Source organism: Nannobrachium achirus (genome assembly GCF_963921795.1).
Source record: "Nannobrachium achirus genome assembly, chromosome: 3".
Classification (NCBI taxonomy): Eukaryota; Metazoa; Chordata; class Actinopteri; order Myctophiformes; family Myctophidae; genus Nannobrachium; species Nannobrachium achirus.
The window spans coordinates 31,603,892-31,617,588 of NC_137812.1; the positions used below are offsets into that span (position 1 = coordinate 31,603,892).

General features: G+C 42.2%; 1 protein-coding gene across 3 annotated transcripts in view; it reads right to left on the reverse strand.

The window, feature by feature from the left end:
* Positions 1-940: 940 nt before the first annotated feature.
* septin9b (septin 9b) overlaps positions 941-13,697 on the reverse strand; it is a gene marked incomplete at its 5' end in the record, with an annotated part of 109,206 nt that continues 96,449 nt past the window's right edge. For all 3 annotated transcript variants that reach the window (XM_080721133.1, XM_080721132.1, XM_080721134.1), the window contains 5 exons: positions 941-1,306; positions 1,645-1,696; positions 5,422-5,518; positions 7,546-7,641; positions 12,492-12,609. In XM_080721133.1, the coding sequence (XP_080577259.1) occupies positions 1,087-1,306; positions 1,645-1,696; positions 5,422-5,518; positions 7,546-7,641; positions 12,492-12,609 (583 nt within the window). In that variant the 3' untranslated portion in view covers positions 941-1,086. The remainder of the gene's footprint in view (positions 1,307-1,644; positions 1,697-5,421; positions 5,519-7,545; positions 7,642-12,491; positions 12,610-13,697) is intronic.

The following is a 13,697-nucleotide window of genomic DNA, read 5'->3' on the forward strand; positions in this document are numbered from 1 at the left end:
AATGCAATGGCATGGCAGCTCCACACATTCACTCCCATCCTCATAATCAACTACACAATTTTACAACAACAGCAATAAAAATACAATAGTAAATGAGCCATGTAAAATGCACAGTAGGACTGAGGCTGGTACAACACAACATAATAATGGCATTACGTAAAGGGGATTTGGGAAATGGGTCGTTTGGCAAAAAATGTATCTTAAAAACATCATAACAACAGAGAACAGGGTTTGTCATTTTAAGTAACAGCTGCTCCACACTGCAGATGTTTTTTCATTTTATTTTGCAGTGCAGATGTGTCGATGTCTTCTCTCCCTCCATAACACTATAAGACTAAACTAGATCCCGACTCTAGCCACTCTACACATTACTATACACGACAAGACAAAATAGAAGTCACTGAAAAAAGCTACTCGTCTGACTTCAATCCATTATCGTCTGATCATGTGCCATACTTCATTTTTGAACACCTGGCTCGATAGGTTCCGGCTCTTGTCAAACGAGGATCTCCTGCTTTTGTACATGGATTTGGTGTACGTAACTTCAACACTTTGAAAAGCTGTGGTTTAGGCAGTTTATAGCAAAGATGGCTCCCTAGGTAATCTCGGTGTGTGTGTGTGTGTGTGTGTGTGTGTGTGTGTGTGTGTGTGTGTGTGTGTGTGTGTGTGTGTGTGTGTGTGTGTGTGTGTGTGTGTGTGTGTGTGTGTGTGTGTGCGCGCGCGCGTGTGTGTGTGTGTGTAGAATGTAGAATGTACATGGATGTGGAGCATGTACTGTATGCATTCACATACGGCAGTGGTTCTCAAAGTGGATTCCAGGGACTGTGGGTTCCTTTATGGGGGTCTAAATGGACCTGTACAAGTCTTTAACTCTGACAGAGTACAAATGGAACCAAATGAACCCCGACGGGTTCATTTGGTTCCATTTGTACACTGTCAGAGTTAAGGGGGCACCTTGAAATTTGAAACACTGACATACAGTATATAATGTGTAATCACACTTGTGTGAAGAAGACTGAAACCTTTGCATTCGTTCCATTTTCTGATAATAGAACTCAGTTATCTGGCCTGTGCACACAGATCCCTCTACATCTCGTGGGACAGAGCTTCATGCTTAACAGCTACCCCGTTGGCTTGCACACTGGGAACCGTGTTGGGCTGACCATTAGCCTTGGGAGGAGGGCCACTGGGCTGGCCAGTGGGCGGCTGGGAGTTGGGGTCGGCATTGGACTCATTTAACCGGCGAACTCTGTACATCTCATAGTGGATGCTGCCCGTGATGTCCTTGATGTTCTGCATGTGTGTTCTGAAAAGAAAATGGCACAACTGTTGGAGGACTGAAACTTGAAAAAATGTGAGGCCTAATACAGTATTGTCTAATGTGTAAAACAAACAAAACATTAAATTGTTGTGTGTTATTGGGTTTATTATGGCCATTTTCACAGAAAGTACTATACATAGATCATATAAATGATGTGTAAAACTTGAAAAACAAGTGTCACCCAGGCTTATCAGAAAAAACTATAAAAACACAGAGGACTAGACTCCCAGTGAAACCATCAAAAGCTTGGCTAACATAACAAAGAAAAGCCAATAGCACCTAAGAATTCTATGTTCTACAGTATAACAAGAAGCTAAACTTACCTGATAAGAAGGTCTCGAAGGTAAGCAAACTCACAGTGTGCAATATTCTCAACTGCAAAAAGAGAAAGGAACCTTTGTCAAATTATGATATGAAAGAAAACCTATATTATACATTATGTTATGAACAATATTCAAGTGTTTCTCCATATCAGAACAGCATACACCTCTTGATAATGCACACCACAACAAAACCATCCTCCACTACATACACCAACCAAGATACTCAAGTCATTCTATCTCCCACCACAAGATGGCAGATTTGCACTAAAGTCAGCTGAAGGACATTCTCCAACTTGACATCTGCAGCAATTTTCCTAACTCAAGATAATACCTTCTCCCACTTCCCAGTAATTTAATACATCTCAACCCGCCGCTCACCCCCACCCCTATATTGAAGAACGTAAATGAGACATTTTAACTAAGTCCCTGTGACAAGCCGCTGGTACCTCCCTCTAGTAGGGCAAACACGTGTTTGAATTATAGATTATGTCAAGTCCATAAACGTTAAAAAAAGGGATACTATTTATGCAACGCTTTGAAATCCAAGGGCAGGAAATTAAATTCTCCTTGAGCGTTAGGGAGAGGAGGAGAGCTGGGAAACAGCTGGGTGTGAGAGTGTTGATTAGTGGTGGAGAGAGGGAGAGCCCTCCTAAGTTAACTTGCAAAGAGAAACCATACCAGTGCCCCCCAACCCCACACATAGAGAGACCCTGAAACATAAACTGTGTATTTATATGCATATACATGGTTATAGGCTGAAATACACGAGGCCCCCCTACGTCAATGAACCTATATCCCGTCCAACCCTCTTTCTCTCTCTCTCCCTCTCTCTCTCATACACACATAAACTACACAGTAAATTCTTCAGTGTTAATTTAACTGGATGAAATGAAATGTCCTTCGCCCAGTTGTAACAGAGACCTTGTTTTAAGAACTACAGATCCAGAGGACTCCTCTGTGGCTTAATTTATTGTCAGTGATGACAAGCCCAAATCCCTCCCTCCTCTCACCTCCTTTGCCTGTGAACCACCACCTCCTAGGCCCGCTAGAAAGGAGCCATTGTTCCCTCAGCCAGAGTCCACTGCATTTCCCACACATTTTCACCTTATCATACGGTACATCTCTATTTGAGTCCATTTGGAAGAGGCATTAAGCATATTGCTAAGAGCATAGGATGCACTCTGCACCTCAACGTGGAAAAAATAGGTCAGACGAGCAAATATATTCCATTCATACTCTACATCAGTGATTCTCAAACCTTTTTAATTTCCAGAACGCAGAGTTTGATATGCATTAGACCACTGACCCCATTTGTTAATTTCTTTATCTCTGGAACACCAAAACTAAAACCCTCTGTACATTTTTGCACAAATTGAACCATTTAACACATGGGTGACTAACAGGTCATTTTGGCCGATTTTGAGATTGCAAAGTGCAATAACTCTCCCCGTGAAGGTCTCAGAAAATGTCCCCTTCCATGGCTTTTCCTAAATACTCAAGATATATGTTTCCTTCTGAAACATTTCCTAAGTATGAAATAATATACGATTATACCACTCTAACTGCATTTATAGGTCAAATTGACAGGTAAATTCTTTCAAGTTTTTGCCCAGTAGAGCAACACCTCCTCCCCTGCTGCCAGTGGGGGTTCTATTGTCAATAGAATAACAGACAATAGAACCCCCGCTGGCAGCAGGGGAGGAGGTGTTGCTCTACTGGGCAAAAAGGGAGAGAATTTACCTGTCAATTTGACCTATAAATGCAGTCAGAGTGGTAGTTTTTTATTTTCAGTCACCCGAGTGTTAATTTCCATTTGTACAATCTCAGTGTCCATGGTCCCAACTATCAAGCATTTAGCTGGATACCCCCTGGAACCCCTTCAAGTAGCCCCTTCACGTTCAGAACAACTGCTCAGTATACTCCATAAGAATGTCTTTCTTCCTGTGTGTGCACGTTTGCCCTCCCTGGAGGATTACAATTAAGACTTTCTTTTGGTTCTAGCAGTTGCAAGACCAAAGGTTCTGTGCAGTTGTCACGTACAAAAGCAAGTAGGCTACGTCCGAAGGCTACAATTCCAATTAATTAATCAATCAATGTATTAACTCACTTCAAAATGAATTGATAATGCAATCTATAATACAACGGGAAATATATTATATATGCATATCTCCAAATAGGAAAAAAAGGGAGGGCTCAAGACTCAAGTCGAGATAGGTCAAGTGCATTCTGTGAAGGAGGACCTAGCGCTCCAGACGTTGTGACATTCCTCCGTCCAGACCTCCTCCAGCACCTCTGTTTGCCCTTCCAATCGTTCCCTGGCTTCCCCGAGCGACCGACCACCCCTCCGGCGTAGGAAAACACACTCACTCATCCCTAGATGAGGCAAGGACACCCCCCAACCCCCACTCCGACAAACCTCTCTCTTGGCAGCACGAGAGCTCAGCACAGTCCAACCAACATAGACAAGAGTATTAAAAGTTACTGGAAGAGTGTGTGTGTGTGTGTGTGTGTGTGTGTGTGTGTGTGTGTGTGTGTGTGTGTGTGTGTGTGTGTGTGTGTGTGTGTGTGTGTGTGTGTGTGTGTGTGTGTGTGTGTGTGTGTTTGTGTGTGTGTGTGTGCATGTGAATGAGTTTGCTCCACAACACGTCTCCCTGCATTATATCATAGACACAGACGGTTCAGTAAATCTCTTAAATCTCTCAGGATACAGACAATCAAACATGGACATGATAAACACATGGCCGGGAGCATAACGACAGACGCCTTAAATCAGCCGACTGGATTCGAACGTATGCTGGCAGCAGTAGCTACATTTTGCACATAGTTTGATCTGGGCTCAGTACTGTACTGTAAGTCAGTGGTTCTCAACCTGTGGGTCGGGACCCCCAGGGGGGGAGGGGGGGGGTCGCCAAATTATTTTGGGGGGTCCCCATGATTAACTTAATATGCAACATTGTTTTCTCACTCAACAGTAAACAAATCAACATAAAGTTTAAGTGTATAGAGGGTATCTGCACATTTCTATAGTGACAACTGAAGGACTTTTTAATACCTCTAAAATGACAAATTAAACATTGGCCAAATTGTCAAATATTAGACGCAGAAATTGTGAAAATTGCAGATCTACATACTCTCAACGCCTCGCGTTGCGAGGCGTTGTGAGCATGTAGATCTGCAATTTTCGCAAATAGAACCGTGATATACAAAATGTAATGCCTCAACTCTCAAGTGATCATTAGAATGGGGGGTCCCCAGTTAAAATATGGTTATTATGGGAGTCACGGCCTGAAAAGATTGAGAACCACTGCTGTAAGTCATTGTAAGTCACTGGTTCCAAAACATTTCAGGTCGAGACCCAAAAGAGAGATTATACAAATGCCCGGGACCCAAACTATAGTGAAAATAGCAGATCTACAAGCGTTATAGATTATTATTATTATTATACTTATTATTTAATTCATGGAATTTCTTTGATTTGTTTGTTATTTTACATTGATTTATTTTAAATAAATCTCTTGAAATATATATACTGTATATATATATTTAAACATAGCAAAAGGAAATGGGATTTTTACTCGACTCGTCACCCATTAACAATTGGTCTGTGACCCACAAATGGGTCCCGACCCACTGTATGGGAAACCGTGCTGTAAGTCAGGCAAAGGTAAATCTGATCTGAAACGATGACCCGTTTTCCATTGTCTGTTTGGTAGGAAAATGTGACCAGCTGTGCCTGTGCGTGTGTGTGTGTCTGTGTGTAAAGTGTAGGTGTTTTACCCTCTATGGTGCCCCATTTTGTTTTCCTGCCCAGGATTCGCTTTCCGTTGACCTGGTACTCCTGGTCGCTTCCAACCACAGCAAAAGGGATCATCTCCTGTTGAGTGAGTAACACACACACACACACACACACACACACACACACACACACACACACACACACACACACACACACACACACACACACACACACACACACACACACACACACACACACACACACACACACACACACACACACACACACACACACACACACACACACACACACACACACACACACACACACACACAAAGAACTGGGGCATTAAACACTTTGTCGACCGGTCCTGCGTTATTCATCTCTGAAGCGGGCTTGGTGTAAACTTCTACATTTCATTCTTTTATTAGGGCCCGAGCACACACAGTGTGAGGACCCTATTGTATTTGCAAAGATTATTATTCCGCCGAATGAATCGCGTTTTTGAGCCGCAAGACGTACTCAAAAAGTTGCGCAACTTTGCACACACATCACAAGTGGCGAAAATGTACGTATTTAAAAAAAAAAAAAGGGGGGCGTGGCCTAATGGCGCAACAGCGCCCCCTACAAAACTTCGTGCCTCAAGCCCCACCATACGGTTTCACCTACACGTACGAAAATCGGTACACATCTGTATCGTGTCCGGACTCACAAAAAAGTCTCTCGGCGCCACGTCCGAAACCAAACAGGAAGTCAGCCATTTTGACTAATTAGTGGCGTTTTGGTGTATTTTTGGCCGTTTTCACGCGTCGCACTTTAACTAACTCCTCCTAGGGGGTTAATCGGATCAACTTCAAGTTCGCTCGGCATACTCAAGACACCTTAACGATGAAAAGTTGTGCGAATCGTGAGTTTTCGTAAAACGGCGTGCCCGTGGCGAAGCGTCAAACTTCCTTCGCCAAACAGGAAGTGCCCCCTCTTCTGATTGGTCCATACTTAATTGTTCCTTTTTTTGGCTGTTACTCATCAACCGTTTATCGTACAGAGTTGTGGCTGGTATCATATGACATTTTTTTTTCTCAAAAATTTTTTTTTTCTCAAATTTTTTTTTCTCAAATTTTTTTTTCTCAAAAAAAATTTTTCTCAAATTTTTTTTCTCAAATTTTTTTTCTCAAATTTTTTTTCTCAAATTTTTTTTTCTCAAATTTTTTTTCTCAAATTTTTTTTTCTCAATTTTTTTTTCTCCAATTTTTTTTCTCAATTTTTTTTTTTCTCAAATTTTTTTTTTCTCAAATTTTTTTTTCTCAATTTTTTTTTTCTCAATTTTTTTTCTCAATTTTTTTCTCAAATTTTTTTTTCTCAAATTTTTTTTTCTCAATTTTTTTTTTCAAATTTTTTTTTAGCATGTGCTAATGCTAACATATGCTAATGCTAATGCTAACAAATGCTAATGCTAACACATGCTAATGCTAACAAATGCTAATGCTAACACATGCTAATGCTAACACATGCTAATGCTAACACATGCTAATGCTAACAAATGCTAATGCTGATTCTTAAATTCTAATGCTAATTGGCTGCTACCCCTTGTGACGTGGGTAGATCTCCGAGGGCCCGGTCATTGCTGCTTGCAGCTTTAATTACAATTATAATTAGTGATACACTCTATGCCAGGGATCTTCAACAGGGTGTCCGGGACCCCTAGGGGGTCCTCAGAGTTACTACAGGGGGTCCTCCGAATCTTCCAATCCTATTTATATTAACAACTTGAACCCTAGTGCGTCCATATTCTGAGAACTGTAGCCAAAAATAGCAGATCTACATCGGCTATTTTCAGCAAAGAAGTTTGGTGTAGAGGGGGAAAAGAGCAGACTAAGTACAGAGTAAAAGGTCAAGTTTATTAGGTAATGATGGCTCAAGTGGTTAAATATCTGAAAACACAAATTGACATGAATCCAAAATACACTGATGATTGTGCTGTCAAACGATGAAACTATATGGAATATATGAAAAGGTTGAGGGGGTCCCTGCTTCATCTCTCTCTCAACTAAGGGGTCCTTGGCCTGAAAACATTGAAGACCCCTGCTCTATGCCAAATCTGCTCGGCCATCAGGGGCCACCATTCAGATGTTGAGGTTTACAGCTATTGAGCCTATTGAACTCACCCTGATTTTGTCATTGATCATCCTGTCCTCTGCGTCTTCGTCAAACTCCTTCTGAGGGTACACGTCGATCCCGTTGGCTCTCAGCTCTTCCCTAATCTGCATGGGGACACATTTAACTGCATTAGCCATGGCATGGCATCCCCATTTTGGAGAACATTTTCAAAAATAGCAAAAACTGCTGATCTACAAGCTCACAATGCACAGTACAAAACGTTAGGAGCTTGTAGATTTTCATTATTGTACTATTGCCAACTTGATTGACAATGATTTATCTTTTGTTTTATTATTATTAAATCCATTATTATCATTATCATCATCTTGCTATTGTGTAATTGTTATTGTGTGTAAGTGAGTGTCAAATAAACCTTGATGAATCTTGATTCTCAAGTGGTTAAGATTGACCCACAGTAAAAACAATCCAGCTTGTAAATAATTGCAGCTGCATCGTTACGGATACCTAAAATGCCAGATCCTTGATGATCACTTCTCCTTCTACAGCTAAAAATGTCTTCAAAGGAGGTTTACAAATGAGCAGGCGGAGACAGCTTCCTTTTCTATACCATAACGACTCCATATTACCCACAGACAAAAGGTTTGCTATAATAATCGCTCATGGAGACAGAGGAAGGGAAGTCGCTCAGACACACACTGTAACAATCAATCAGAGCCAAAGCCTTTCTTCATCCATCATCTCAGCGCTGGCCTGCAGCCAACTACTAAGTCAATCCCCATTTCTCTCACACACACACACACACACACACACACACACACACACACACACACACACACACACACACACACACACACACACACACACACACACACACACACACACACACACACACACACACACACACACACACACACACACACACACACACACACACACACACACACACACACACACACACACACACACACACCAAATTCTGGGTCCTGGGTACAAGGATTCACTGCCGGGCCCCCATGAATGTTCTTCATACAAGCTCGCAGAGCTTGTAGATCTGCTATTTTTGAAAAATCGTGAAAAGTCTTTGAATTTTTCAAATGTTTCTGTGTCAGTGGTGCAGTTCCAGGGACCCCCAGAAGCAAAGTTTGAGTTACAAATGTTCTCATAAAAAATACAAAGATTTGCACACATTTTCACGACTTTTCAAAAATAGTAGATCTACAAGCTTGCAGCGTGGCACTTGGTGCCGCGCTGTGAGCTTGTATATCTGTTCTTTTTCAATAGCTAAATTATAAAATAATGAAGGCCCCTCCACCTTGGGCCCTAGTAATCAGTCCCAATTCCCCCCCCCCTTGTGAAGCCCCTGCACACACACACACACACACACACACAAACTTGTTGCTGGTAAGTATACAGCTGCCATTATTGAAATCATGCACAGTATACACACACAGACATCTAAGTTGGGAAGCCAGGATGGAGGACCCTATTATTGAATAGAGGCCACTAGCCCACTCAACGACTTCAATAAACACTCTGTCATGCTGTTGGGGCTGGCGGTGCTGACGCTAAGTGACTCCTAATCTCCTTGACATGGAGGAGATAATGTGGAGGTTAACCACCACTACGAAAACACAGCCAGACACAGTTATGGCTTATAAAATGGCCGCCCTATATCCACTATATGTCTTTATAATGGCTTATTTACAGACGGAGCGTCACAGAAAAGAGGCAAATGGCCTTTTCTGGAGTGATGTGCTCTAAATTAATGACTGTTCTTCTCCCGCACAATTACTACTTTGACTACTTGGTCCGCAATCAAAGGCTTTATTGTTTATCCCTGGAAAACTTTCTCAGGGTTACATTATAGGATGAAATTTAACCACGAAAAAAAGCCACATCAACGGTCAGCGAGGGGAACATGAGCAGAGGCACACAGCTGGACAGACATAGGGCAGACCTCTAATAAAATAAAATAACTCTCTTGTTCCATTCACATGTCCACTTGCAAGTAGAGAAACGGCAATGAAAAAAAAAAAAGTTTGGCAGGAGGTTTTTAAGTCAATAATCTTCAGGGGCCCTACATAGCGTGTGTGGCCAACCAAAGCAACATTGCAATAAGCTCCGCAGCTCGCATTCTCGGCCCGGCTTTTGGTCCACTCCCTGTATTGTTCTCACTGGACGGTGTTGCGTTCGTGGAGGGAAATGGTCGTCATAGTGCCCACTCTGCCCAGGCATGCCTTCTCAACTCTAGAATTAATAAAGCTGCCACGCGAGCCCGGAACCAGGGACGTGCAGAGAATGTTAGAGAGGCAGGGGCTGAAATCTCTAAAATGGCCTTTTGGTGAAAATATCGAAGATAGCCGACCTCTAAGCTCACAACGATACCACACTGAACTAAGCATAATCAAGCCAATACTGGAGATGTGGCATACAGCATGAATTTCTACACAGAGAGGGCAATTCTTTCAACATAAGATGCTGCATTCAAGTTCCAGAGAGTTTGGACATGGCAATTCTCTTGAATGCTGCCTTCAGGTATTGCATGAAAAGGGCGCATTTGTATTTCTTTTACCATAGTAAAAACTGCATTCATGGTCTGGAGAGGGCACTTTTTACAGACGGATAAAAGGGCAGGGGCTCAAGCCCCCTTTGATATCTATGTGTGCACGTGCTTGCAAGAGAGACATACAGTGATGAATCGAGTGACGGGAGAGAAGGACTGTGGTGCATGGTCTTCCCCAAATGGACTGTGTGTTGTTGCCAAACAGAAACGCACAAAGGAACAGAAAGAGGAAACCGGGCGGGCGGAAACCTCGTATGTACTTTTCAGGAAACGGGGGGAAAAAAACATGCGTTCCAATGGATCCAATGTAGTTATTGTTTAGTCACAAGCTCACAAGCTACTTTTCATTGGTTAAATATTAATAAAACCCACAGACAGACGTTACCACCATATACACAGTATCTATACACACAGCGTTTGTGTGACAATGTTGTACGACAAAAGTAGGACTATCAAATGACAAAAGCTAAAATATGGAGATGCAAGGTTTCTGCCCGAAAGCAGCGACATCACAGCAGATGTTTTACACCCCTGTCCAGCAGGGACACCACACGTTGCAGAGGGGAAAAGTGATGATGAGGACATGAGGCCGTGAGGTTACAGCGTATGACTATCAGCCCACGCAATATTCGTTGTTATTTAGGACCCTATGAAGAGAGTACAATACCCACTTTGAGCACAACAGCCATGGCCAAAAACACTGGACCAGGCCGGTGCTCACGGTTTAAATATTGTCTTTTGTTTACTGCATTGTTTTAACATGAATTTGATTATTTTGGTCATGTGACTTTGTTGAATTCTTGTCCATTCAGCGGGCTGGACAGCAGAACCTCTGCAAGCAAAGCAACGCACTTTAGTAGTCAAGCTAGAGGACCTGTAGTATAATAATCATGATCAATCCTGGCTCCCAGTGTATTGTTTTTATTTTATAACAGATGCCAGCAAAGACCGGTCAAGTCACTACTAGGTGTCACATATACAGTATTGATGGTTGTCTTCAGTACTGAATTTCCTGTCCTTGCATTTCCACACAGGTCTTTATCCTCTTCAAGGGTATAAAGTATCTAAGTACAAGTAACATTTTGAAGTATTTTACTTTCTTTATTATTTACAATTTAGGAAAATATTGTACTTTTACTCCACTACAATTATGTGAAAACCTTAGTTACTAGTTACTTTGTAGATTTTGATTATTATCATCTTACTGTATATATTTCGATATATACAACATTTTTGAACTTGTGAAATGGGACATTCTTCACAATGAGTACTTTTACTCATGGTACTTTTACTCAAGTACATTTTGAATACGAGACTTCTACTTGTAACAGACCAGTAGCAGTATTAATACTTGTACTTCCATCACTGATCCATTTAAAGATTTATTTTTTGGGGCTTTTATGCCTTTATTAGATAGGACTGACAGGAAATGGGGGGAGAGATGGGGAGCGACACACAGCAAATGTCATCCGGATCGGGAATCGAACCGGCGACGCCGCCAGGCATCCATGCCTATATGGCAATGCCTAAGTGGTATGCGTCTGGACCAGTAGGCCAGCGGGCGCCCCCATCACTGATCCATTTAAACCCCAACATTCATATTCTGGGGGCACGTTGTGACTGTGAGCTCGTCGATCGGCTATTTTCAGCCAAGATATTTAATGTAGAGGGAAAGCAGAAAGGTCACAAGTATAGAGCCCTGAGGGACTGCGGTGAACCATATAGGGTTGAAGTGGTTATTATACCACCGAGTAGAGAACGTCTGAGAACTTGGCTGCCGTCTGCTCCGATCTCCCTTTTTCACCCAGTAATTCTCTGGTAATGACGGGCTAGTGAGCTCCGTTGGGCAGAAGTTCCCTCTTCTGAAACGCTGTACTGTAAATAAATGCTTTAAAAGAAAAGGTCTTAAATGCTTCCTTCTGAACCAAACATGACTCTGGACGTGTTATGGCTATTGAGACGACATGCCACTTCCCAGGATGGGTGCACTGTGGCTTTGTCCAGATGGCTTTTGTTTGTGATGTCTGGCGCTGCTTTATATATGGATGGTACCAACCTGTGAGAGTGTGTGTGTGTGTGTGTGTGTGTGTGTGTGTGTGTGTGTGTGTGTGTGTGTGTGTGTGTGTGTGTGTGTGTGTGTGTGTGTGTGTGTGTGTGTGTGTGTGTGTGTCTTGTGTTCCTGCTGACTAACCTGTACCCATGTTATTCATCCATGTATTTTAAGCTCACTTTAAAGACATGCTGCAGGGTTGTTACAGCTGGGAAGGTAAGGGGTAGAGTGCAAGCAAACGCATGTATGAAATGCGCACGCAAGATAAGAGGTTTCTGCCCGACAGCAACGTTATTCACATTTGTACCACCCAGAAATCCAGTGCATGCATACACGCACGCGCGCACACACACACACGCGTACACACACACAGCTCTCACCGTCTGTTTGAAGTAGTCCCTCTCCTCTAGAGTGAGTGTGTCAGCCTTGGCGATGACAGGTACAATGTTGACAACCTTACTGAGACGTCTCATGAACTCAACATCCAGGGGCCTCAGGCTGCAGAGGACACACAGTACAACAAACTGTTAGGACAACTTCTATGGTTATGGTTGAACAGTATGCTTCAACTTAAACAACACAAACTTAACATAACAGTTTATGGTTAGGTTTGTATGTGTCTTCTTAAAGAGGTGGTGCCATAGTTTTGTACCTTTTCTGTTTTGAATGTGTCTATGGAGTTAACATTACTCTAATAGAGACCCAGGTGTGGTTATAATATGCAAATGTGTCTTCCCGGTGTATTTTCTTCCTGAAAGCCACTCTGAGTCAAAAGGCCCAATAGAATACACTGTGCGTGTGGCTAGCTTTAGCTGGGTCAACACCCACCTGAAAACCAGGTATACTTAATGAACAGGTGTTTGTGGCTACATAAAAACAATGTTTTTTTGAAAAAAGTCTTCCTCCAAGTAGGCTATAATCATGGATGTGATGCTATTGTTGTAGGGGGGAAAACATCTTGGCACCCTGTCTTTAAATAACACAAACTCAACATAACTTATTTGGACTGGAGCGGTTCATTTAACTCATGTTAAAAAGGCCCTTCATGGGTCAATCTCTGCACTTTAGAGCATATAGAGCGACGATACAGAATACAAGTTGAGCTTTGGATTGCATAGCACACGATTTTACACTTATATTCATGCACCTACGCCAGTGAGCCAGTTCAACAAACTTTCTTCCCCCTCTTGTTGCTCAGAAAGAAATGCGAATGAATAGAAGTTCAAGTCCATCATTTACCAACAAAGGAAATATCTTTTCAGTACTGTATATGATGCTATTAAAGATATACTGGAGCTATTGAAGAGCGAGACATGCAACCTCTTGGGTTTTCCAACGTTGTGAGACAGAGTAACCACTAGGGGGCAATCTTGGTCTATTGTATTACTCTGATTACTTCTGATTGTCTCATGATAGTAATCCCATGACTACTGTACACACCGTTTACGGCACCTATAACATTGACCTTGTCATAAGCATTTGACTTCAGTATTTTAGTTTTCATGACCTATATAGTGACAAAGGAGGGTGAGATTCAGCATGAGGCATGAACACTAGGCTAGTAACAGGCAGTAGATTGGGAGTCC